Source organism: Gallus gallus, chromosome 4, assembly GCF_016699485.2.
Source record: "Gallus gallus isolate bGalGal1 chromosome 4, bGalGal1.mat.broiler.GRCg7b, whole genome shotgun sequence".
Taxonomy (NCBI): domain Eukaryota; kingdom Metazoa; phylum Chordata; class Aves; order Galliformes; family Phasianidae; genus Gallus; species Gallus gallus.
The window spans coordinates 14,046,710-14,072,934 of NC_052535.1; the positions used below are offsets into that span (position 1 = coordinate 14,046,710).

General features: G+C 43.6%; 2 protein-coding genes across 9 annotated transcripts in view; one reads left to right on the forward strand and one right to left on the reverse strand.

The window, feature by feature from the left end:
* The window catches only part of COL4A6 (collagen type IV alpha 6 chain), a 121,449-nt gene extending 106,936 nt beyond the window's left edge, over positions 1-14,513 (forward strand). For both annotated transcript variants that reach the window (XM_420322.8, XM_015278603.4), the window contains 18 exons: positions 616-786; positions 1,461-1,604; positions 1,926-2,051; positions 2,358-2,539; positions 2,803-2,866; positions 3,387-3,461; positions 3,847-3,954; positions 4,680-4,787; positions 5,213-5,284; positions 6,129-6,254; positions 6,587-6,703; positions 7,583-7,744; positions 8,234-8,332; positions 8,615-8,761; positions 9,253-9,369; positions 10,078-10,269; positions 10,499-10,785; positions 11,408-14,513. In XM_420322.8, the coding sequence (XP_420322.5) occupies positions 616-786; positions 1,461-1,604; positions 1,926-2,051; positions 2,358-2,539; positions 2,803-2,866; positions 3,387-3,461; positions 3,847-3,954; positions 4,680-4,787; positions 5,213-5,284; positions 6,129-6,254; positions 6,587-6,703; positions 7,583-7,744; positions 8,234-8,332; positions 8,615-8,761; positions 9,253-9,369; positions 10,078-10,269; positions 10,499-10,785; positions 11,408-11,668 (2,558 nt within the window). In that variant the 3' untranslated portion in view covers positions 11,669-14,513. The remainder of the gene's footprint in view (positions 1-615; positions 787-1,460; positions 1,605-1,925; positions 2,052-2,357; positions 2,540-2,802; positions 2,867-3,386; positions 3,462-3,846; positions 3,955-4,679; positions 4,788-5,212; positions 5,285-6,128; positions 6,255-6,586; positions 6,704-7,582; positions 7,745-8,233; positions 8,333-8,614; positions 8,762-9,252; positions 9,370-10,077; positions 10,270-10,498; positions 10,786-11,407) is intronic.
* On the reverse strand, positions 14,417-26,140 carry ATG4A (autophagy related 4A cysteine peptidase). Of its 7 annotated transcripts, none has more exons than NM_001271987.2 (13): positions 26,094-26,140; positions 25,253-25,312; positions 24,041-24,112; positions 23,489-23,587; positions 21,812-21,913; positions 20,879-20,951; positions 19,496-19,575; positions 18,510-18,697; positions 18,316-18,394; positions 17,322-17,467; positions 16,510-16,566; positions 15,587-15,698; positions 14,417-15,309 (listed from the first exon to the last, which is right to left on the reverse strand). In NM_001271987.2, exons 1-13 carry the CDS (start codon positions 26,101-26,103, stop codon positions 15,245-15,247), a joined length of 1,143 nt encoding a protein of 380 aa, NP_001258916.1. In that variant the 5' UTR covers positions 26,104-26,140; the 3' UTR covers positions 14,417-15,244. The 7 variants fall into 7 exon arrangements, with proteins under 7 accessions (NP_001258916.1, NP_001384446.1, NP_001258915.1 ...); NM_001397517.1 differs by having other exon boundaries at positions 25,253-25,315; NM_001271986.2 differs by having other exon boundaries at positions 25,253-25,363.
* Between the last annotated feature and the right edge of the window lie 85 nt (positions 26,141-26,225).

Below are 26,225 nucleotides of genomic sequence, written 5' to 3' on the forward strand. Positions count from 1 at the left end.
TTTTCAATAGTTTGAGCCTTTATTTAAAGTTGTAAATCATTACAAAGCTTCAGCTAGAAACATTCTGAAGCATCTAGAGGCAAAACTGAGTATATGGTGTTGGTTTCATCACAACACTATCAGAAGCTTGTTCCCTTAGTGAGCAATTTGCTTTTGAGAAGTAACGCTTTAACTGCCAAGGTGGAAAAGAAACTTGTGAATACAAGTCTCTCAAATTGATCTCTGCTTCACTCTGAGGATGGGGTAGGTAGATGTAGCTGACATTAAAGATGCTCCCCATCCTGGTTTGGCTGCCTTGATGATAAAGGTAAGACTGGTGCTCTACACTGTGGTGTCTGGTAAAGGAGACAAAAATGGATACATCATAAGGGGTTTCACTCTTGCCAGTGGTGTAGTGATGTAGGCAGTAACCCTTTTCATAGGTATTTTATTATTAGATCACTAATGCTTTTGCAGTTCTAAACTTTATGCCTTCTAAGTAGGCTGCATGTGCCTTAAGATCCATTTGTTATATAAAAAACAATGCTGTGCTTAAAGAGTTTGGAAAGCTGTCCACAAAAGTTCCCCACTGTTTGTATGTCATAATCTATTGAGTTATTTCTTGTATTGATTCAGGACTTCCTGGAGTCAAAGGATTGAGCGGGGATGTAGGTCCTCAAGGCCCTGCTGGTATGAAAGGCTTCCCAGGTCTTGATGGTGCTCCAGGACCTCCTGGGGAAAGAGGATTCTTAGGACCACCTGGACCTTTTGGTCAAGATGGACGTCCAGGTTTCTCTGGGCCAAAAGGTATGTATTCCATCTGGGGAACAGTGTGAGGTTACAGCCCAGAAAAAGAAGACCTTGTTGATTTTAGGCCATATTCTACAGAAGAGATGTATTTCTCAACTAGTGCTAGAATGTATTTGTTTTGCTACTGAGCTGTGAATTATGAATGATGAATTTAATAATCAAATTATAGTCATGAGGAGGTCCATGTAAGGACCTATGGAGAATGTATTGTGTACATCAAGGCAGAAAGACAAGAAATTTGGAAAAATGAGGAAAGGAATGGTGAGTGAAGTTATAAAGTAAGGGAAATGCCATAGGAGGGAGAGAATGAAGCACAAACCAAAAGGAAAGTAAAAATGTATGGCCACTACATTTAAATACAGTAGTTGGTTATTTGGAGAATTCAGTGTTATTTTAGACAGAGGGCAAAAAAGCTATGTAACTGCATGTTGCTCTCGTGTGAATTGATTGGGTTTTACCCTCTAGTCAAAGCACGACCAAGCGCTCAAAGCCAAAAAATGGTGGCTGAAAGTATCAGGAGAGAAGTGGCTCTACTTTTCTTGCATCATCAGGTTTTATTGCCCAGATTTGGGTGACTGGCTAAACCCAACATGCCTCCACCTTTCAGCTAGGTGTGTATGTAGCATATCAGAAGAGACTAATTTTCTCTATTTGTCTACTTTTCTATACAGGTGAAAAGGGGTCTTCTGGCCTGCTTGGTTTCCCAGGCATGCCAGGCCTGCCTGGTGTCCCTGGGGTCAATGGGTTTAAAGGAACTCCTGGTGCAGTGGGAGAAAGAGGAAGCCCAGGAGTTCTGGGACTTCAAGGTCAAAAAGGTGAGAAATAGATGAAAGGCATTTGCTGTCTGTGCAGCAGAAGAACTTCAGAGGCCTTTCTGAGATGTCTGCACATTATAACAATAATAAGTTAATTATAACCATAAAACAATTATAAAACAATAATGTTTTCTTCTATATACTGTGTTCTATTCTTCCATGTGAAATACTTTAGTCTGGTTACCAAAGGCGTCAGTAGGTGCACCTACTGATGAACTGACAGAAGATATGGATGTTCTGTCTCTATCCGTCAGTTTGTAGTGTTATACTCTTTTCTGTTAAACAGTCACTGCAAAATAATCCAACTTCATATTTCTTCAGGTGACAGAGGCGATGTAGGTCCACCTGGTCTTCCTGTTCTTGGGGCTCAAGAACAGGCGCTCCAATTGAAAGGAGACAAAGGAGACCCTGGATTGGCTGGACTTGGAGGATTCCCAGGACCCAGAGGTATGTCACAACACTGTAGGTATTTGCCATTTCAGTTGTTTGGGAGCTGCATTTACTCCTGGTGAAGCGTGGCCTTTCCTTTTGACAATATCTGCAATCTTAGTATTTTCTGTTCTGCCGTTCACATTTGAGCAAGATTTGCATATGGCTGCTCTAAATTTTGAGAAAACAGTTTTTGTTCGAAGTTCTGTTCTGTGGATAATATCTCATCCCTTCCTTCTCTCTAAGGAAAACTTTGGGTAAGTCAGTTGATCTAATGAATGTCAGTATTATGAATTGGAATTGTACTCTTTTATATAAACTCAGGTGATAAAGGAATCCCAGGAAGCCGTGGACAGCTTGGTCTACCTGGACCTGTTGGGTCAGCAAGCAGAGAGAGAGGTTTTCATGGTGACCAAGGCTTCCCTGGTCCATCTGGACAGCCTGGGCTGCCAGGACAGAAGGGTACACGTGGAATCATAGGATTTCCAGGAATGCCAGGAGAGAGGGTAAATATCTTCTTAAATATCTTCATCTTCTCAAAGAGCTCTTGGGAAAATACTGTGTTCTAATCTGTACTTCAGCTGTAAAGCAGCTGGTCAGAAGCTGACAGAATTTTTCTTTATAAAACTTCGTTTTGTTTAGTTTATGCTGTTGAATGACATTTTGGATAATGTCTCTTCCTACATCTTTGCAGTCCATTATCCCACAATACCCCAGCTTGGAACAGCAAGAATAAAAAACAAAGGCTAGGTTTGGGCTTTTATTTCAGGGTTCAGATGGTGTCACAGGAACACTTGGATTCCCAGGACCAATTGGCCTCCCTGGTCCAAAGGGTAAGAAATCTTTCACCGTGTATTTGGTCTTTCAGTCTATGCGGTCCTAAGATTAATGGCTTAGACAAATGAGTTCTGGAAGCGTCCATTGCTCTCCAGTGACTGGTTCAGGAGTAGATGTTCCCCTGGTAGGTCATTCGTTCAGTCTCAAGCCAATTGCCTAAATACGTTAATATCCTTTGAAATCTCGATCATAGCACTTTATGAAACATGGTGGATGGTACAAGAGGCGCTCTTCTCTCAGGTCAACTTGAGTTAAAGATGTAAATTTCACAGCAGGATGCTGTGAAATTACTGATAAACGTTTGTCTTATCCTGCCCTGTGAGTGTATTTGTATGCGTTGCTGTTTATAAACATATTCAAACTCCTTATGTACAGCATTTACTATTGTCTTTGTTTACTTTGTGAATTTGCAGTATAAGCAAGGTTTGTTTTCGTAAACAAGACTACTGAGCAGGCTGAGAGTTGCTCCCACAGTCAGGTATGGAATGGCTGCCTCAGCTTGTCTTTGTTTTCCAGGTGACCAGGGAGAGTCTGCTGGTGTTCCTGGCACTGCTGGAGTTAAAGGAGAGCGAGGGGACCCAGGATTCCCAGGTAAAGTAGCCTTTGATTGCACTTCAAGACTGCAGAATGCCAGGAATTAAGTTGGATAACTTTGCTGTGTTCAAGGTTGTTTGTAGTCTGTAAATTTAGATACTTTTGTCTTGCCCTGTAAAAGAGATCTGAGAAGTCTAGTATCCAGGTGGACCACAAGTCTGGATGACAATGAACATGTCCTGTACCCACCCAATTTGCATGCTGCATCCAATTTCACTCCCTGAGGAACTTGGGAATTTGCACTGGTGTTTGGCATCCAGGGACCAGACCATGGTTAAGCAGACCTAAGTGCTGCAGCTGCAGTTTAACACGTTGCTCTTCAGACCTACCTCCACATACTTTACCTCGTGCTCTGGCATAGTGTATGCTTTTATCATTTCAGGAGAGAGAGGGAGAGAAGGACTCAAGGGTGAACCAGGCTACCCAGGAAGCACTGGAGTGAACGGGCTTAAAGGTGGCCCAGGAGATCTTGGCCCAGAAGGACCAGCAGGTACTGGACTAGGCACCTAAGTTCTGCGGTTCACTGTGTAACTGTGGGACAACCTCACTGTGCTGTTCCTGAGTCCTGGTCAGCCCATCTCAGCTGAGGCTTACGTAATAAGGTTGACAAGAAGATGGGAATTTTCTCTGACATTACTGTAAGGTATCACCATGTTCTGTTGAAACCCATCCTTTGGGTTGACCGTATTATGAATCCTGCACAACTAAAACCCAAAAGAATTGCTCTAACAAACAGGGAAGACCTTAATGAGAGACAAGCAATAGCAGCTCCTTTGCAGCTGCTTATGGGCAAGACTGCCCTAAAATCTTCCACTGCAACACTTTATGGCTGTGTCTCTGAATAGTGAAGTAGCAGGTATACTCTTCAATTGTTATTGGAATAAAAGGTGGTAGATCAGTGGAAGTCGTTGGAATAATTTACTTGAAAACCAATTTAATTAGTTATTCACTGTGTGAACTATTCCAGCCTATCGCTTGGTGGGTGATGAAGAATGTCATTTCTGAGGTTTTTTTTAAAAAGCTATCAAATAAACAGTTTGATAGTGCTATTAGTGGTAGTGAGGAAGATTTTGATCTGTTTTTTTATTATTATTTACACAGTAATTTACCCATCTTATGAGTTAAGCTGCAGGATCAGAAGCTGCAGAATGATGGAGCTGTGAGCTGAACTGTCTTGGATATGTAGTACGGAAACATTTTGCTGCTTGTTTCTAGGAATCCCTGGAAATGCTGGGCTAAGAGGAATCTCTGGGCCACCAGGGCCTCCAGGGCAGCCAGGATCTGTTGGATTCCCAGGAGCTCGTGGAACAGCAGGACCAAAAGGTATGTCTGGAGCCTGCATATGGGGGGAGAAATTGGGTCAGAAAACCAGGGTTTCAGCCAAGTGTATCACAGCAGGCAGGCAGCACACTATGTGTGGGCCAGCTGTGTGTGGGAAATCAACTCATCTCTTGGCAATATTAGTGCAGGCGCCAGCTGCTAGAAGTGAGCTGAGGAGTGTTTGGAAAGGGGAGAGTTTATTTCTTGATTTGGATCACTAATGGGATTCCATCAAGGGTAAAACCAGTGAGAGCAATGAGAAGTTTCTGTGAAGGGGAGCTGAACGAAGGAAAGCTTTATGTACTGTGTTGCTCCATGTCCTGTTTCTTGCACCTGTTGTAGTTTCTGTGAAGCATCTTATGCATTTTTGTCTAACTGGATTGTTTGCTTATATGCTCACTTAGTCAATGTTCCCAATGTCTCTTCAGGGTTTCATGGATTTCCAGGTTTAAATGGTCTGAATGGCTTGCCAGGCACGAAAGGGTCTCCTGGAACGCCAGGTAAAGGAAATATATGGTGAAAGTGTCATAGCTGGGGAAATGCATTAACCGGGCCATTATGAGAGCAGTGTTCCTCTCAAAATTGCTGTTTCACCCAATTGTGGATTAAATTATAATATCAAAGGAAGGAAAATATCAAAGTACTGAATGTGCATGAGCATATTCTTCTTTAATGCCAGTAAGAATCGGATGCAACCTGTGCATCCTATTCTGAAAGATGGTTTTTCTGTGGATGGTCCTCCTTGAGTTCCTGAAGGACCGTGTTGCTGCTGGAAAGTCAGTAGAATGAAGCCATAAAGCTCTTCCACCTCCAGTGAATGCTTGATTTTAGCAGGGCACTGTCAAGCGCTCTCTTTGAGTTGGACTAAATGATGCCATGTTTCCTTACTGCTCTCCATTATGTGGAACTCAAGAAAAGCCTCAGTGAAATCGCAGTCACAGAATGATTCAGGTTGGAAGGGACCTTTAAGATCATCCAGTTCCAGCCCCTCTGCAGGGACTTCTCCCGCTAGGGCAGATTGGAAGCTGATTTCTTCAATCAGATCTGAATTCTGCTTTTGGGCTCTTGCTGTACTTTTTCGTGTTTTTAACTGTATGAAATAGAGTGTGGATCTGTTTTGCAAAGTATTTTGCAAAATCTGAAGGAGGAAAACGTTTCCAAAGGGACTCGTTTGGTTACAATAATCTTGTAAAGTAGCATTTCAAAGCTAGGCACACATTTTGTATGTGAAAATGGACAGCTTTGTTGTGTAAAATTAGGATGATACCTGTGTTCTATTTGTGTAATGAATTAACTGCTAGTAGTTTATTGAATAGGCTTTCTTCTTTAACCGTCTTTGATTAGGTCTGAGTGAAGTTGGACTGAAAGGCCCTGCAGGTCTCCCTGGTCTGAAGGGTGAGGAAGGTTCTCCAGGTTTGGGTAGAGGAGCTGTAGGATTCCCGGGGCCAAAAGGCTCATCTGGAGACCTGGGTAAGTACTGATGTTTGTAAGCCTGGTGGATTGTGTTGCAACTCAGGCTGATGAGTTTGCACAGTTAGAGGAATTACCACAGAGAATTCCTAAAGTCACAGGAGCAGACAGTAGTCTCACAGGTGAATATTAAATCTGTGATGTGGTTATATGGTTGAGAAACTGTTAAGTAGTTCTTACACTGTCTGTACCCATCCTGAACAGCAGAAAATAGCAATTTCTTTCCCTTTGTTCTCCTCAATATATACTTCTCAGCCACTCATTCTGTTCATGTCAGCGCATACGACTGAGAGCTTGGGATATACTTTCTCACTTGGTATTTCTTATTCTAGGTCCCCCAGGTCCTGTGGGACTGCCTGGCTTGCCAGGAACTCCTGGAGTTTCTCTTCCTTCTGATATACGTGGGAGACCTGGGGATGCTGGCCATCCAGGACTTGATGGGAGTTCAGGTATGGAGAGAGGCCTCATAAAGGGAGTAGAGTAGCTGAGAGGATTTCTGTTAGTTTTTGTGGGGGTTTTTTTTTAATGCACTTTCTTGAAGAACTCTTGAGGATAATGACTTAGAGTAGCATCGCTTTAATAATCTGATTTTTAGATCAAGGCTTGAGGATAAGGAGCTCTGTTTTCAGTTCCTGCTATTTAATCCTGGTTTGATGTATCCTATTAATAAAGGTCTGTGAGCAATACTCATTTCACCCATTGTGATGCTGAAGACAGACTCAGGCACTAAGGTAACTACTTAGGTCCAATATATTATGTCTAAATTTGGATGCCAGCTCTGTTCTGGACTGTGGTTTCTACAGCTGTAATTACAGGCTCCTTGTGAAATTCAGAAGTTATCAGTAGGAACTGAGAGGCAGCAAAACGTTGTTGCTACTCAAAGATACATAGAGAGTACTTGTCCTAAGGTCAACAGCAAGTTTACATTGTAGTTTGAAAGATCTGTCATGATAGCATTAGTGCCTATTCATTGCCTAACAGCCTTACTGAAGAGGCTGAGAGTCTTTTCCTGGCCAGACATTTGAAGCCACTACTGTCATTCTCCAATTTAATATGTGAGTCAGCAGGCTAACTACCAGCTGGGGTGAGGGCTATATGTACTCAGGCCCAGGATTTGAAGTAAGGTGACTGTGATCAAAAGGTTTTAAAGGTTTCTCATACCTGTGTTTACATAAGTAACTGAGACCTGGTTCTTTTCCTTTGGGAGGACAGTCTTGGAAATACTAACAGCCGAACAATGGCCGTTTACTAGAATGACCCACTGGGGATAGCAATAGCACTTACTTTGCCACAAGAGGAGATTATGCCAGTTATCACTTTGTCTCTAGGTCTTCCAGGTCCTCCGGGACAACGAGGGCCCCCTGGACCAGCTTTTGACCAAGGTGACACAGGCAATCCGGGTTTCCCTGGTGTTCCTGGCTTGCGAGGTGGTAAGGGCGATGTGGGACCAACAGGTCCCATTGGACTCCCTGGCGTATCTGGATTCAAAGGTAATCTTGACATGAAAAGTGTCTGGGTGTCATTTGGCAGCTGTCACCATGGCAGTATGAACGGTTATTGTGTGGTGACTGTGAATGCTTTGTGTGTGAGCACAGCTGAGTTTGTTGTCTGTCTTTCCTTTCGATCCATGCAGGTTTTGCCTAAGACTGGTAAAGTGAGGCCAGCTCCAGGGTGCTGGTCATTGCATCCCACATGACTTTTTAATTTTCTTACTATTTTTTTCTGGGTACATGATGTCCACATGGAAGAATATTGTCAATCAAGTGCAATTATGTAGCAGTGGAAATTCTTGTCTCGAGGCTCTGCAGCCATTCTGGACATTAAGATGGGCACAGAATTTCTTGGAGGGTCACGGTCCCCTCTGTCTCAGAGCTGAAATAGCATTATCATTGCTGCCATCCGTGTGTTTCTCAGTGCCCCAGATGTGGAATCACAACCCCGTGCTCAGCCTCTGAGGTCTCATCTGTGTACATTTGCAGGTGTCAGAGGTGAGCCTGGTCTCATGGGGATGCCAGGTAAAGATGGGCCTCCAGGGGATCCTGGTTACCCTGGGCAGAAAGGTGGAATGGGACATCGAGGTGAGTGGCAGAGAATTTGAAAAGCTTTACTTTATTGCAAATGGTTTGGGGTGCAGAAAGCTCTAGTGTTCTCTTAATTGGCTTATCTGGAGAGGTTTCTTGGTTTCTTAGAGAACTGAAATAAATTAGAAAGAGCTTAACATATCACTTTTTAGAAAGATACCCACTGCTGATGTATTCAGGCAGCTTTAATTTAACCTGCTTCTCTTTTGTGTCAGTATTATCGTCAAAGCTGTGCACTTCTTTGTGATGTACTTACACTGTCTCTTGCACTGTGTGCAGGTCTCCCCGGCCAACCAGGGGCTCCAGGTATAACCCCACAGGCAGAAGAAATCACAGCCCCTGCAGGCTTACCGGGTCTGCCAGGGATTGATGGCGTCCCTGGCTTTGATGGAGATCCTGGATTCCAGGGCCCAGTTGGAAAGCCAGGTAGAAACACACTCAGATCACTGAAATTCTGTCCTCCTGGAAGAGGAATACTTTCTCAGTGCATTAGGAAAGTTTTTCTAGCAGTGGAAACAATTCAAGCCAAAAACATACAAATGCCATGTTTTACTATTGTTAGAATATGCTTAATAAATTCTTGCACACTTTGATAGTGCTTTTGAATTAACACTGCAGAATGAGGAGCAGCAGCTGTGGTATAGCTGGTATGATGCCAGCTTTGGTACCAGCAGATGGAGTGGTCCTGAAAGTGATTCACTACTGAGAATTATATGGAGTGTCAGTGGAATACTGCGACTGCAGAAGTGATGTGAACTTTAGCCTGGGCCGCTACCACTAGTTTGTAACTAGAGCTGTTTAAGAATGAGCTCTCAGTATGGCCATGGATAATGGATTTCTGCTTGTGAATATAGCTGTGGGACTGAAGGTATGAGTAATGAGGAGGTAACAACAGTAGTAACCATATTTGATTTCAGGTGCAAAGGGTCTGCCAGGCAGATCTGGTTTGAAAGGACGTGACGGTTTACCTGGATCACCTGGCATTGCTGGTGACCCGGGACCTGTGGGTGCCCCAGGACCTCAGGGATTTGAAGGTAATGATATGGTTTGCAGAGCACAGATCATTCGACTTTTCTTTGTCCACAAATTCTGAAGAAACCAACTTAGTTACCTTAGGAAGGCTGGGGGATGTACATGATTTTCTGCTTTGTATCTGCAATGAAGTAAATCTTATCTTCAGTGAGGAAGGTTGTCACATGTCATTGCTGTCTGTCACTGCTGATGTTTCCCTAGGTACAATTCTGAACATCTTTTGGTTTCAGTATTCTGTGGATGTAGGAGCCATCTTGGAGGTTTGAAGGAGCAAAATGGTATTCACAGTGAGCACAGCTGTGAGGGTTGGGTGGTAGAGCCATAATGAGAGACAGAAGGGGATTCTGCCACAGATTTGTACAGCTTTTGGCCTTTCTGTGTCAAAGAAATATCAACATTAAAGCATTAGAGTGAAAATGAATTTATTATGTTTTGGCTGGTGCTTTGAGATCCTTAGAATATGAGAATGTGAGTAGTGTAAGATAGACGCTAACATTCTGGCATTAGAGTTGTTGGGGAAAGACAGAAAATGAAATGAGGTAGGAAATGAGTGGTTGCTACTGCAAAGCAACTGCTTTTGGAACAGGTATGCCTCATGGGTCACACAGCCCTCCAAACTTGGCCTCTGTCATACAAAGCAATGCCAAAATCAGCTGTAGAGCCAAGTGATACCCACCCTGCCAATGAGTGAGTTCTCTTCTTCCTTCTAGGTGCGGCTGGAAAGCCAGGCGCGCTTGGCTTGCCGGGAATGCCTGGTCGGAGCGTGGGTGTCGGGTACACCTTAGTGAAGCACAGCCAGTCAGACCAAATCCCGCCTTGTCCCATTGGCATGAACAAGCTCTGGGATGGCTACAGCTTATTGTACGTGGAGGGGCAGGAAAAATCACACAACCAGGATCTGGGTGAGTTGACGTGCTTTTCTCAGGAGTAAACAATGTAGGCCAAAACCCAGTTTCTAATGTGCAGTTTTCACTGGTACTGCTGGCAGCTGCTGTAGGGAAAGTCTCCTTGGCCAGAATCTGTGCTGTGGAAGCAGTGTTACTTGTGCCATACTATGCTACTCTTGGCTAGTGTGTATGAGCTGGAACATTTGGCAGATGCTTGGTATGACTGCTTCCCCATTTCTTCCAGGTTTTGCTGGCTCTTGTTTGCCCCGCTTCAGCACTATGCCTTTTATTTACTGCAACATCAATGAAGTGTGCTACTATGCCAGCCGAAACGACAAGTCCTACTGGCTGTCCACCACCGCTCCCATCCCCATGATGCCAGTGGACAGCAATCAGATCCCACAGTACATCAGTCGTTGCTCCGTGTGCGAAGCACCTTCCCAGGCTGTGGCTGTGCACAGCCAGGATATCACCATCCCACAGTGTCCCCTCGGTTGGCGCAGCCTCTGGATAGGATACTCCTTCCTAATGGTAAGGATACCGTTGCTACTGCAGTGGCAGCTTTGCGCATTTTTTACATCTCCTCATCACTGAGACTGAATTAGCTGAGTTGCCCATAGAAAAGCAAAGCGTTTATTCTTTATCAGCACACCACTTGTTCCCATTGATCTGGCCTTCTCATATGCACTGCTCAAGTCCAGTAGTAAAATTGAAGCAGTAGTTCTGCACTGTCACAGATACTCACTGTGCTTCAAACCTTTAAGTGCACAGACACTAATTAAGCTGCATTATTTCCTTAATCCCCTCTGTCTTCTGGAACATTATTTCCACTGCAATCCCCTTGAAGCCCAGTACAGTAAAGTCATTAGAAAACTATGAAGTCAGCTTTATTGTCTCCTAATTCTCCCACTTTGCGACTGCAAAGCTGGATTTCCTTTATACGAGGACTGTATATTCAGTGTAAGCACATGCCTTTGCTTCTTTGTCTCTAGCCCTGACTCGAGACTCAGATACAGATAACCAAGATATACAGATAACCAAGATATACATTTGGTTGCCCGTTCTACTTTTCTCAACTACAGAACTTGAAGCCTGCCCTATTACCTCTTCTTCTGTTCCTTTGCACTCACTTAAAGGGACATCTTTATTTCAGCACACAGCAGCTGGTGCAGAGGGTGGAGGTCAGTCGCTTGTCTCACCTGGTTCTTGCCTGGAGGATTTCCGTGCTACACCCTTCATTGAATGCAATGGTGCCAGGGGAACATGCCACTACTTTGCAAACAAGTACAGCTTCTGGCTGACCACTGTTGAGCAGTCACAGCAGTTTGTCGGTGCTCCTCCCTCTGAAACTCTGAAAGCAGGACAGCTTCGGACGAGGGTCAGCCGCTGCCAAGTGTGCATGAAGAACTTGTAACAGAAATGCAAACAACATGAACAGTCTTTGTTACTAAAAGTAGGCATCACTGATGTGAAGGAGATGAATTCATAAACCTGCTTTGTGTGTGGTTGATATTGGAATCAAGATGGCCAGAATTCCACAAAAATCGAAAGTAAAGTGCAGGACTTTGCTCACAAGGGAAAGACTGGTGCTCAGAAAACCATTCTGTGGATCACGGTGCTATGCTATTTCTCTACTGTTGTCTGGGGCTTCTTCTTCATTCACGGCTACCTCAGAAAGTCTCTGGGAGTTCTCTATTCAGACCAAAGCATAACTGGCGTCTCACATACACCACTGCCCTGACCAAGGCACGTCCCAACCACCACCAAGAGAGACTTCTCCAGAGTTGTGCTTTATTAGCATCTCTGCAAACAGGACCTGGCCTGGTGTAAGGGAATGAACACGCATTCTCCTATGAAATGCAGAACTACCCAGATTTTGTAATGCATTGTAGGTGACTTTGAAACACTAAGCAGCAGTGGTTGATAACTGACCTGATTAGGGAGATTTGAAGATGAATGTTTTGCTTTGCTTGTAAAACAAACAAACAAAGAACAGGTGGAATGTTCTTTGGCTCCAGTGATAGGTAATCAATTCTAATCCAAGCTCATATCCACAGTTGATTTTGAAGAGCTACTCCAGTAATACATTTTTTATGTGAATTTGAGTCCAAACCACCTCTAGCATTTTTCATAGCCCTAACTATATTCCAGCTAAAAAGTCTCCTTCAAGGCCTGTCCTTATCTCCTTGCAGTCAAATGTTGCGCAGCCACCAGAAGCACTTCATTACTGCAAACCTTAATCTTCTTTCAGAGGTAGCCTTGGCACAGTTTTGTGTAACTATTAAAGCTGTGTGTGTTTAAAAAGTAGAGGCCTACTAGCTACCATGCAACACGTCTGCACATTCAGAAGAAAGCAGTTAGTTACGGGATGTACATTCATTATTTCTACAGTCACCATCAGTTGTGTTCTTCCTCTGGACTGCTTGCTGCATTCTGCTCATTTAAAAAATTGCACTTCTATTGTAATCCTGCATTCCTCGAGGGCATAATTAAAGCGAAGTGCTACTGATTGTATTATCCTTGTGTATTTTGAGGGAACGCTGTGAAAAAGTCTGCTGATAGTTACATGAATCCATTAGGTCAGGCTAGCGGTGTTATTATCGATTCCTCTAATTGTGCACGAAACCCTTACAGATTGACATTCTAGGACATCTGAAGGAAGTGCCTTGCAAATACCCTACTGCCTTGGCTTAAAGATTTTGAAGACAAATTGTCAGACTATTACTATTAATACAAGACTGAGACATTAATGTAAAGTATTTTTTCTCTACTAGTTGCCAGCGCTCTAGCTCTATCCAGCAAAATACTTAAGAAAGTGCTTACTTTTAAGCAGATGATGTTTTTACCTTCCATGCCTGCGGTGGAACTAGGTGATCTTTAAGGTCCCTTCCAACCCAGATCATTACATGAATCTGCACTGCTCATTTATACACGTAATATGATGTTATTTTTCCAGATAGAGTCAGGGAGCTCTGTGTGTTCAGAGTTGAACCACAATGGAGATGAGCAGAGAGTTTGGGATGAGAAATTTTAGTCCTTCATTTAACTTTTCCCTGCTTGTGAGAGATCTGCAGCTGCTTTGGATGTATTTTGCAATTACCTTTTAAGATGCTGTAATATTCCTGACTGATGATCCTTTTGTGCAGAATATCAAATTTCCTTCCAGCTGTCCTAGCGCAGACTGAGTATATTGTGCTTAACTCCTGGCATAAGCAAATGCAACGTGAAAAAGCTGTGTGCACACAGCAATGCCCACCATGTGCTGAAAATGTGTGCAATGAACTCTGGGAATTTTTCAGCAATTGGGCTTCCATGGTGCTATAAGAAGTGTCAGTCAGGTGCTGTTTGCAGACTCGATATTTGTACACCAACACACGCAAATGTGTTTTTTTCAGGATTAGAACTTTACGCATTTAACGTGCCAGTATCTTTAGACAAGTATGCTTCTACTGCAAGAAGTTGGCTCTGCTGTTACCAATACCAAACTTTCCTTGAGTTCCACAAATGGCCTTTTCCTGCTGCTCACCCAGAAGCCACGCTCGTGCAGCAAACAGCTCAGGAGGAAGGCTCAGCCCTGCAGAGCTCCTCCAGCTGCTCAGAAGGCGTGCAGCTACTCCCTGGGTAGAGGAGGAGGAGAAGTGCTATTTTTTCTTAGCATATAATTTCCAAACTGTGTTTAATAAACATTAAACAAAATGAAACAGGCTCTTCTTAGCTCTTTTCTTTAATATCACGCTGGCCCTGATCAGGAGGTGCAAGTGAGAGGAGACAGCATTCAGTATTTCTCTATGTGTTTTTATTAGTGAAGATGAAACTCTGCAGTTCACGTTTATCACACTGTCATGACAAAACGACCACCATGGGGACTGTCTGGTAGACCTTTAGCATGGAGTAAAAGATCTTGGCCTTAAATTATTTTAAAGTGTTTTTCTTGGGGCTGCTAGAGAGATACTCTGCCGTATAGAAATACAACCGCCCAGGCTGCTCTGATCAACCTGTAACATTAAGGCACTTTGACCACAACAGATTTCAAAAGGCAATAACTCAAAAAGTAATGATGACGTAATCTGTGTATGTATATATATATATTAAGCTTCAACATAACCTGGTTTGCATTTAGTCCACACAAACAAATTAACAAAATATAGCAGCATACAACCTATGAAAAGCTTAAGAAATTTATTAGATGCACAGATAAAGTGCTGTAACAGAAGTTTGTGTAAATCTATTTTAAAATAAATAAGGTACAGTTAAACCACCTTTGACTCTTTTTAGCTCTGAAAGAAATAACCTACGTTTTAATGATTTCGATGTTAAGGTCAGGGTGAAATATACCATAACTATAACAGTGGTTGTGATCTGTATCAACTATTTGAGTCTCCCATTCCTCTCGAGGTCTCCCAGAAGCAGGAAGGCTATTGCAAAATGTATACATTAGACACAGTTCCTTTTACAGAAACATTTTTGTAATAAAGTGTGGTTGCTCAGATACATGTTAAAATATTTAACAAGGAAACGATTTTCTCATGATCCAGTCCATCTTTTAAACAAGACAACGTATTTTTTTTCCTATGATGCAGCCCACAGGAGGGAACAGAAGTAAACATCCTCCTTAATTGAAGACTGTTTTGCTTTAAGAACTAAACTATTGCATTATTATACGAGAGCAAGAAATATCCGTTTGGGTTATCCCTTTCTCCAAACATGGAGCCCAGCGATACGCTTATTTTTGCCTTAATCTTGAAGGTCCATTTGTCTTCAGGTAAGATACATTAAAAAGAGATTCCCGTTAAGCATCTCACTACAAGAGCTTGTATTGCCTTTCCATCTGGGGAAGCTCTTGTTAAACTGTCGTTGGAGTTTCGGATGCTACTTGGATTCCGTGCTCTGTTTTCCATAATTTCAGGCACTTTGGGGCTAACATGGCTGTAAGTCAATGCAATGATATTACCAATGTGTTCAGTACTCAGAAGAGTCACCGCAGTTTCCTTCATACGCTCAGGATTTCAAATTCTTCTTCCAATTCAAACAGCTTGTCAGTAGATTCAATGAGTTCTGCAAAAAGTAAGTGATGCTAAAGTAGTGCCTGCCTATTTACTTAAAAGAAAAAAAAACTTTGAAAGACCCATTCCAGAAAAGTATCTTCTAAGACTGAAAAAAAATAAGTAAATCCGAGCTAGCAATTGTATGCATTGTTTGGATACGTGGCAGATAGATCTCGCTTGATGCTTAGGAAAGCACAGTTATTCGAGTTATTCTACCTTCAACTGTTCTTCTCTTTGCTAAGGAGGGGCACTGAGCTGCACAAGGGGGCTCTCAGCCCACACCATACCTGCTCCTGTAGTTGTCACTTCTGGCTTCGTTGGAGGTATGAACGGAGGCCAGTGGGGTGGGTGCTTCTGGACCAGCTCAAACATCCGTAGGCTCTGTTGCTTCAGAATCTCCTGAGAACGAAACACTTTCATTTTAAATGATGCCTTGAGAGAACCTTAAAGCACAGTTCAATAAAAACATCCCTTCATTACATGTATCTATCAGGAAACAAAGGCTTTATGCAGACATACTGTGAGGTCCTGTTATATTTTGAGTACCACAGATCTCTAACATTTTCCTCATTAAAAACACCCGGCAGACAGATGTCTTGAACTGTACTACAAGATACCACTGTCTTATAATCAGCTTTGATTTCTACATGCCTGTAGTTTTGTTTACATGTAGCAAACAGATGCCAAGAATGCCCAATATTTTCTGCCTTTTAGAAGAAAAGTACCTGTGTGGAACTCTGCAACAGAAGATAGATGAGCTCAAAAAACCCAACAGGTTTGGAAGGATGAGTTTTGATTAGGGGAAACAAGCTGTTACTGAAGCCAACTGCTACTGCTTTTCAAAGAGATGTCACCTCCTGATATGCATTACAGTTATATACAAACTGTTTTCCTCAGCTGCTTGGGTTTTTTTTTTGTTTGTTTCAAAGAAATGCCTTTAGAGGTGTATATATCCCTTAAGGTATCCGTTTCCACCCATTTTCCAACTGGCAGGGTTCCTGGCTGTCAAAGCATCGAACAATTTCTGCTTAACAACACAGCAACACTCTCTTACCCTGATGTGTTAATGCATTCTTCTCTATGGCTCTTTTACTGTGAATACAGAGAAATATAATAGGAGTTTCTGTTTTAGGGAAGAAGACTAACCAACAACCAAGCAAAACCATGACTTCCTATAGAGTAAACAAAGATGGTCACTTGCCACTGTTACCTTTTGTACGAGACTGCACCAGTTATCAAAATCACATTCTTCTTTGCAAAAGAAGCCCTGAGGGGGAAAAGGCAAACAACAAAAAAAACAAGTGTTATTTTGCAAATTACACATCCACAGTGCAGTGGGTAAAGCAGTGTGACCAGCAATATGCTAACCCCCACTATGGCCACTCAACAAAAGACCCAAAACATGTGGCAGTTCCAGGGAGAGAACCCAAGAGTGGCACAAGGCCCTGCAAACCCCAGCAAACCAATCAACCAAAAATGTTCATATCTTGTTTAAAGCTATAGACACACATCTCATAGGTGACAACTGTCAAATCCCTACCAGAGGATAATGGCACAGGATCAGATTTAATTTCTTCAGATAGGACAGGTATACCTACAGAACACTGTAATGTATGTTGGATGATTTCTACAAATAATTAAATTTAAAGATTTTTAAATTATGATACAAAGCAAGTTTAAGTAACTTGTCCAAGCTTATATGACAGCAGTGGAATAAAACAAGTAAACTCGATTCCATTCCTTTGACCATTATACACATGCTGCTTGCATACAGTAAGTGCATTCAGCAAAGAAACTGAAGGCAGCTCCCTACCATGCAAACAGACAGTGCCTGTGTGACCTGAAATTCATGCATTCTATGTAGTTAATGTAGAAACAGCTATGTGTTAAAGAAGCAGCTATGTGATCTTGATGCTATTTATTGATAGAAGACAGCTTTGTGATCTTGATCCCGTTCAAGAAACACATTTCTGCCCTTAGTTCAAAATAAAATATGTGCATTTATTACTTTCTAACACTTACTAAAGCTACCGAAGGGTCCAAATTCATGATCTTCATTCTGTGGGGGGCTTGCTGGCAGTGGAAGCTCTGGTCATCAACTGTGCCATTTTCTTCTGAATCTACAAAGCTTTGGGTGGTGTGAGGGTCCAAATAGATCAGCTCATTGCCTGTATGGATGACATCCGTATGTTGAAAACAAACAAGTGACTTTAATGAGCGCTAAGTCCAGAACTGCAAAACAGACATTAACGTTGGCTGTGATGACAATTAATGTAGGCCTTCTAGCTAGGGATTCCCTCCCCAGAGGGGAGAATCAGAAAGCTTAGATGCAATGTTTCCACAGGGTATTTACCATAATTTTCTATTGTGACCCATTACTGCGGATGTTCTGGTTGGTATGTTCTACCTTTCTCACTACTTTCCTTTTCCCACGTGAGATCCAGTACTTTCTTTTTTTTTAATCTCAACTGCTGTAATCCCTAACACTTTGAGATCAAAAGGTACAGGATGGCCAGAAATGAGATCTGTAATCCCATTAGGCATTCATTCAGAAATTGGAACAAAAATGCCTAAAACAGCTCAGGTTTTACAAGAGAAGAAAATGTCCATAAAACTATGGGGCAAACAGGTGAAATCTGGAAGACTCTATTTACAATAATTAAAGGAATATGCAATACAGGAAGATCTGCAAGAAAGACACCACTATCAGAACACATTTGACATACAAGAAAATAAGAGAAGTGACAGCTGACCAATTCACTCGTGGAATGCTATCAGCATTGGTGTGCTGTTTTTGCCTATGTCAGTACTTGTTTTTGCACCTAGCTTTGCTGTTACCTTTCTGCTTCTGTAAAGGAACACATCATACTGTTGCTGAAATACTTTAGATATGTTTCTTCATTTCTTTAACCTCTCATTTTTCTTTAGAGATTCATATTTAAACTCCTTACCCTCTCCCCCCAGAAATTCCTCTTTTGACCATCTGCATATTTTGAATGTTTCCCCTTCTCCTTACCTAAAAATCCTATGAAATAATAAGCATTATTTGGTTTCCCTCCTAATGCTCCCAAAGACTGTGGCATCTTAAAGCATTCCTAGGAATTCAAAGGGAGAAAAAAGGAAATTATAGTTGATTTGTTTACTGATCTTGTGGATACTTGAACTTATTTGACAATAACAAGCAACTCATTGGAAAAAAAAAAAGCTTACTTTAAATGCATCAATATATACTGGATTTATGTGATTTATCCCTAGTCGTAGAGGTATAATAAGCAAGAGGGGCTTCCAGCCTGTGCAGAGTCCTGCTGCGTTCCTGTTTCGGCCAAGAGCACTTCTGTGCAAATGTGCACTGCTGTGGGCTGTGCTGCTGCTCTGGGGAGGGGACCGGCACATCTTCTCTGTGGGAATAAAACCAGAACTCAGTCGGTGCACAAAGGAACACAAAGCAGATCTTCCTCTCTGAAACAAATTAGGCTGCTGTGCTAGAGATCTTCTAGAGCTACTGAGATAAAAAGAGCGGGGCATGGAAATTAATTACAGCTGTTTAGTGGAAGTAATTCTAGCAGACAGCGTGTGCTGGCACACTGAAGTGAGACGCTGCATTACTGACTGGGAGATGAAAATTTAAGGCTGAACTGACATTTTCTATTGGTACTATTAATACACTCAAGACTTGTCTGTAAAACATCACGGAAATGGAATGGCAGAGATGATGACATCAGGAACTCTTCAAGGAACTCTTCGCACCCAACGATGTGAGCATAAAGGAAACAAGAGGGACTGAAGCAGAAGTGGACTACAGTTAAGCTTCACTTGTAAATCCACCTTTCTTAGGACTGTAAATTAAGCACGGCCATGCACTTCTCAGTGCTGAGATCTGCTGCTGCTTTCTTTTTTGCCTAGAAAAAGCACGACTCTTTCACAAACCCTGCATTAAAACCAATTTACATAAACTGCAACCTCAGTCCATCTCTGGGCTAAGAGTTTAGATAGCACAGACCATCTCTGTGTTCTCCCCAGCTGCACAGTGGCTGTAGTTTTGGACATGCAAACCTGAGTTTGTAATTTTTTCTATCCCTTTTCTTACACCAGGAAGGAATACAGGTGGCCCTGAAGTATTCTGTTCATGTTTAGATACACTTGGGGAAATGAAGTCTTATCAGAAACAGCTATAGGAGTACCAGTGTTTCACTTACTGATGTCTTCAATGACCACTGTATTGTCCATAGATACATAAACAGCCAGTGAATTCCATTCATCAAATAAAGCGAGCTTCCTGGAGAACAAATTAATATGAGCTCATTAGCCCAAGAGGGTACTTATGCTCAGAAAAAAATAGATGATTCCTGAGTAATTAAAAGATTTTGGTTTTTTCCCTTGGAAAAGCAAACATGTTGGATTTTTGAAAGTCTTTGTGCAATAAGGAGTAATCTTTGAATATTAAACATTTAATATATTTAGAAAAATAGATACTGAGTGGTACCAGGAAAAGGATATACAGTGTACCATGTGAAAACTGTTTTGTCTCACTGCCAATTGCAGTGATAGTAACAGCTCAACCACGTAATTAAGTTTGCTACTCTGTGCCTACACAGTGGAATCTTGCCCATCGTGTCTGTCATTCTTCAGAAAAGGAAAAACTTACTTTGCCAGCTTTGCACATTAATTTTTGCATAAGAAGTTCTACTGAATTCAGTGGAACTTTTTCTGTGTGTGTGTGTGCAAAGCAGAATTGGACGTTAAAAGCTGAAGGAATCTGGGCATCCAAAAGTTAGGTGGGATACATAGGCTTCTGTTCGTTTGTGTGAAATCCAGACCTCTGGGGAAGGGAGCTACAGTCTGAAACTGCACAGGCAGAGTTAGCTGTTTGAAATAAGCCAGAAAAACCCAGATGTGAGCACTAACCCATGAAGAACTTATCAGTGAGAAGTGCTGGGGCCCAGGGCATGCTTCAGCTCCTCACTCTCCAGAACGTGTTCCTGTCCCAGGGCTGCAAAGAATTGCTGCTGAGCACTGAAGACCTGCAGCTTCAACGTATGGCACCTCCACATAACCCTCCAAGAACTGAGCAAAGTCTAAGACCCCAAGTCTAAGTCTCTTCTAAGACTTTGAGTCTCTGAGGAGCTGCCCATCTTTTATAGTTGGCGCAACTGCTGCCCAGAAAATGAGGAATTGTAGCTCAGTTCCCCCTTGGCCCAGCTGGCTTCCCCTCTGACATTTCACACTGCCAGCCTAACCTACCTCGTGGTGCTCCTGACCTGCTAAAGCTGTGCCACTATGCAGAAAGGAGCAGATGTCTGTGGTGGCTACTGGTTAGAGCACACAGCACAGCATCAGAGAACAACTTGAAGTTCCTCTTTCCCAGGCTCTCGCTATATTAAGATCTAGAGCTCACCCATTCCCAATTCAGTTCCTGCCCACCATATTCCACGCTGTACTTGTAAACACACAGTAAATGTATCCCTGATTCTGAGACAGGCAAATGCAGCCTTTAAAACCCTGTCGGGGCCTTATCCTGATCTCTGAGCTAGGTGCCCTGGGGGAGTACATTGTGAATAAGCTGGTATGATCTGACTTACTTTAATACTTGAGCAACTGTATTTGGTCCAAACCATTCTCCAATCGATTTCCCCTCTCCAACACCCATCTGTGCTGTTTTTATGAAGGGAAAAAAAAAAACAAAAAACAACTAAAACCACATGCACAGAAGAAAAGAGAGATCATAAAGAATCCAATAACAAAAATGCCACAGCTATATAATAAGTTTCTGAGTAACTGCAAACTATATTTAGCAATAACAATTATTTTCTCAACCTATGCTTTTTTCAAATCCTTACTGTTGTTAGTTCAGAGAACCATGGAATCACAGAACGGTTGGGTTGGAAGGGACCTTAAAGCCCATCAAGCTCCAAGCTGTGCTGTGGGATGGCTGCATCTCCTCCCCCCAGGCTGCTCAGGGCCCCATCCACTGTGGCCTTGGGCACCTCCAGGGATGGAGCACCCACAGCTCTGGGCAGCAGTGCCAGGGCCTCACTGCCCTCTCAGAATAAAGAATGTTAGTTTAAAGCCATTCCCCCCCATACAATCACTATCTGACTGTGCAAACAGTCGGTCTCCCTCCTGCTTATAAGTTCCCTTCAAGTACTGGCAGTTCCTTTAATAAAGTTTCTGAACAACAGTAAGAATTACAAATGTTTATTACAATTATTACAGATTACATCAATAAGCTCCATAACTGTCTATTTTAATTTGACTGACCCTGGTACCCAAAGCTTACATGGCTTATCAGGGGATACATTCCAGTATGTGCTTTTATTTAGGACTTTGTGAATAACGTTTCTGTGCTGTTATACCTCACACCCATCCACATGCATTTTTATATCTAAACACGCACATTGCCTTCATAACCACTAAAGTTATGAATCAACACATTACAAATTATTATGTTTCAGTACAGTAGGAATTCCAGTAAGAAAAAAAAAAAAAAACAAAGTCTGTTTGTTTGTTCTTACCCATCTGGTGGATGGAATAACAGCAATCCTTCCTGTCTAGAAAGCAGTGGAGGATTCTGTGATATTCTTCTGGTTGTTTTTTGTGTTTTTCCCATTGCCAATCTGAGAGGAAACACATTAAGATTAAAAACCAGTAATCTTTTCACTATCCTGACCAAATTTCTGGAGAGTAGTAAGCCACACAATGAGATGTTACAAGGGTAATATGCAAGGGCTGCTCCGAAAGTAATGCCTCCTATTTTTATGATGTTGGCCCAGGACACCAGAGGTGGATGGTGGTGATGCAGCCACAGAAGTTGAACCTCTCCCAGCAGCAACCATCCCCATGCTGTGGCCCTGCTGGGGGGCATGGGTGGGTCATCCTCTGCTCCCAGGTAACAGCAGTAGGATGAGAGGGAATGGCTCCAAGTTGCACCAGGGAAGTTCTGGTTGGATATTAGAAAAAAAAAAAATGTTCTCAGAATGAGTGGTGCTCCACTGACACAGGCTGCCCAGAGAGGTGGTGGGGTCACTGTCCCTGGAGGTGATCAAGAAAAGGGTCAGTGTGACACTGAGGGACGTGGTTAGTGGGCACGTGGGGATGGGCTGGCAGCTGGACTTGGTGACCTGAGAGGTCTTTTCCAGCCTCAATGATTCTATGATTCCCACCAATATCCCATTACATTTTGTTGCCATGTGACAGATGGCAGCAGAGGGGCAGTGTGCCAGCATGGCATCTGACATGGAAGTGCGAATGAAGCAAAGGGGTGGGATTGAATTCCTCCATGCAGAAAATATGGCACCCACTGCCATTTGTTGAGACTTGCTGAATGTCTCTGGAGACCAAACAGTGGGTGTGAGCACACTGAGGTGCTGAGTGGTGCATTTCAGCAGTGGCAACAGCAGGTTATGTCCGCTGGCACAGATTTGTACGAGTGCAGCATGCGGGCTCTTGTTCGTGGCTGGTGCAAATGCACAGCTACTGGTGGTGTCTGTGTTAAAAAGTAGTATTTTGTAGCTGAGAATTTGCTCTATCAAACAGTGTTACTGGGCTCTTTGTATCTGTTGTAGTTTTCATGGAAATAAACAGGAGGCATTACTTTCAGAGCGATCTGCATACAATTCATCTCTAAAATTTACATTTTGTATAGAGCGTCCAGAATTCACAATGTGCTATTTCCTTTAAACTGTCCTTTATCATCATATGCTAAATGGCAAAAATGTCAACTGCAGACTTATTCTGACTGATCACTGCTGAGGACTGAAAGCTGCTGCAGTATCTGTGAGCCTCCAAGGTTATTTGAAACCACATGCTCTATTTAGATCTTGTGAGATCTGTTAACATACATCAAATAACAATACAAGGTCCATACTGGAAGGTCCTCTGACACAGCAAATCCACAACAGCTCTACCATGTCTGCTTCTGCCTCTAGTAATAAGGGCAGTTTCCTTAGTTATGGAGAGAAGCAGGATTCCCTGTCTGTTCTCTCTATTTCTTTGCTTAAGGCTGCTATGATTTCACCCAGTCAGACAAGAATAATTCATTAGTAACTTTTACCTCAAATAAAGTCTCATTGATAAATCTGGGTTTTGTGCGTTTACGGAATACTACACACACACAAAAAAAAACAAAAACAAACAAAAAAGGGGATGTGGTCTCCAAACAATACAGATGTTCACTCAGAAGCAGTACACACCTCTTCCTAAATGCCTGCAGATCAGTGCCTGTGCCAGCATCATCTGCCCGCATCGCAGCATGCATCCCCAGCCAGCGTCAGACGAAGGACCAGTGCCTCCTATTAGGAAAGTTCATCACAATTAATATGGGCTTTGAACTGGAGGCAGCACCACAGAGAAAATGTCAGAGTGTAAGAGCCCAGTTAGGTCTGAAATCTGCAGTAACTGCCCTACAGATGCAATGCACCGAGCAACACTTTTTATTTCCACCTTGTTGGTCTAATCTCAAGGCAGCACCAATAAGGTTTATGTACTCCCTGTGGAGCCGACTTACTCCTCATTCTTCAACAACACTCACAAATACGTACTGCTTGCTGTGCAAACGTGAGCACCCGATTATGTGCAGGTGCAAGTACACATAGATTTTAATAACTTTAATATGTTGTTTGCGTTAACAATTAGAACAATGCTCAAAACGTTCTAATAATGTAAACATCACTTTTCAGCCCATGAGGCCCCCCCTACTCCTGCTATTTGACTTTAACGAGGCAACAGCTCTGCAGTGTACTCACCAATAGGCGAAAACTTTCTTCTGTATGTAAACCAGAGACGAGCACTGACATCCAGCAGTAACTTGGATTTGTCTGGAATGTTTTTAAACAGGAAAGAAATTAACTTTGAGGACTGGAAAATTCCAGTTTTTCCTATATAGCCTATATACAGCATTCGCGGAAGACTCCTGATAGCTTCTACATATAAGATCTTTAATTCTTAGGTGCTTTTTTAGCCATTTAAACCTAAGAACTCTCGTAGGCTTATAATTAAAGTGGAATTGTTAAGAATGAAATAATTACTAGGCAGTGAGGTTTTAAAAGGTGTTTGGAATGATTCTGTCTGGCTTGAATGAAACGCTATGGAGAACTATGTCCTCAGGAAAGAACTGGTAAAGCAAGTTAAGGTGAAGAACTCCTACGTGCCAAACAGCATAAAATTATGCGTCACTCCCAACCCCAATTCACTGTCATTTCTTGAAAATATTAAGAATACTGACTTTAATTAATTCTTTCTTTTCTCTTTTTTTTTTTTTCTTTTTTTTTCTAAAAATACGCCCTTACAGAATTCTCCCAAAGGCTCTCAAAGATTTCTTAAGCTCTTACCTGCTGCTTTCTCTCTGAGCTGTGCTCAGCCCCCGTGGCCTTTCGAGGGATCGCTCAGCCCACCGAGGCTGAGTGTGGGACCCCTGGGAGCCCTGACAGCATGGCTGCATTGATGGCTGCTACCTGTGACATCTAACACGGGGTTATGCCTTTGTCCCCTCCCCAGGAAGCAAAACTCAGGTCTGAAATCTGATTTCGTATCACACAGAATTGCTAAGGCTATCGGGCAAGGTTGCTTTTCACCAAATTACAGCACACGCCTCCGATTATTATTTTTTATTGTGGTGATGATTTTGAAATCTCGCTTCAGCTGACAGACAGCCCCCCTCGAGGGAAAACAACATCAGCAATACCAAACATCCCCCGCAGATTTGTTTTAATTTCTGAGGCATGTGACGACGAGGAGGGACCGAACTCACACCCTGCCGGCCGCGTGTCCCTCTGCATGAGCTGTGCGGTTTCATTCTGGGCTGAGCACCACTACCTACAGCTGGGAGGGTTTCTTTCCAGGGAGAAGAAAACACAGCTTGGAGAAGAATAAGATAGACGAGGAAATCGGGAGCTGCTGCTGCACCAGAATCAGCGCGCCCTGTGCCCGTTACGGAAGGGTTTCCACGTTAGAGATACCTTCGTTCAAGTGGTGCTGCCTTCCCAGAATCCACACCGGCTCATCGGTGTCGGGAAATTCTTCTAAGTAGTCGGACAGAATAGTGATCTGGTTTTCATACCTGGATAAAACTGAACGCAACACGGCAGCGCTCACCCTCCGCTCCTCCCCGCCCCGCTCCGCCACTCGGCCCCCCGCGCCGCCCCGCGCCTCCGACCCTCCGCGCTCCGGGAGCGCGACATGGCTGCCGCCGGCACGGCCCGGCTGCGGGAGGGGAGGATCCGCCTACGTCACTTGCTAACGGTAATTAATACCGATAAAGAAGGAAGACCGATCGTTGCAGGGTTTTGTTTTGTTTTCTTTGAATAATTAAAGCGAGGTTTGTTGCAAGAGTGAAAACGACCCTCGCTCGTTATCTTTCAGATGTCAACCTGAAGAAATAACACTGACCGCAAGCATAAAGCCAAAGCAAACGCGACCCTACGTCGCTCTTCAAGTAGGAAGAACGAGTAACACGGGGCGAGCGACCACCGCCGGCGCCGTGTGAGAGCGGCGCAGCGCCCGCCCGCAGCTGTCACACAGCCGCCCCGCTGCGCTCCGTCCGCACGGCTGTACGGCGGCTCCCGGAACCGCCCGGCGCGCCCTCGCGGACCGCGCTTCCCGGAGCCAACGCCGCGGCGCGGTGCCCGGCCCCCCGTCCCGGCCAGAAGGCCCCGAGGTCCCGCCCCGAGCCCTGAGGCGCGGCCCTCGCGCCGAGGCCGGCGGGGTTTACCTCGGCGATCTCGCCGGGCCCGCTCCGCGGGGCTCACCCCGGCCCCGCCGCTCCTCTCACCCCGCGGCCCCGGCCCCGCCGCCCCTCACCTGACTCCATCCTCCCGCCGTCACCATCCTCCTCCTCCTCCTCCTCCTCGGCCCGACACGGAGGCTCGACACGGAGACCTTGCGGGGCGCTCCGGGAGTTGTAGTTCCGCCGCCGGGTGGCGGCGCGCCGCG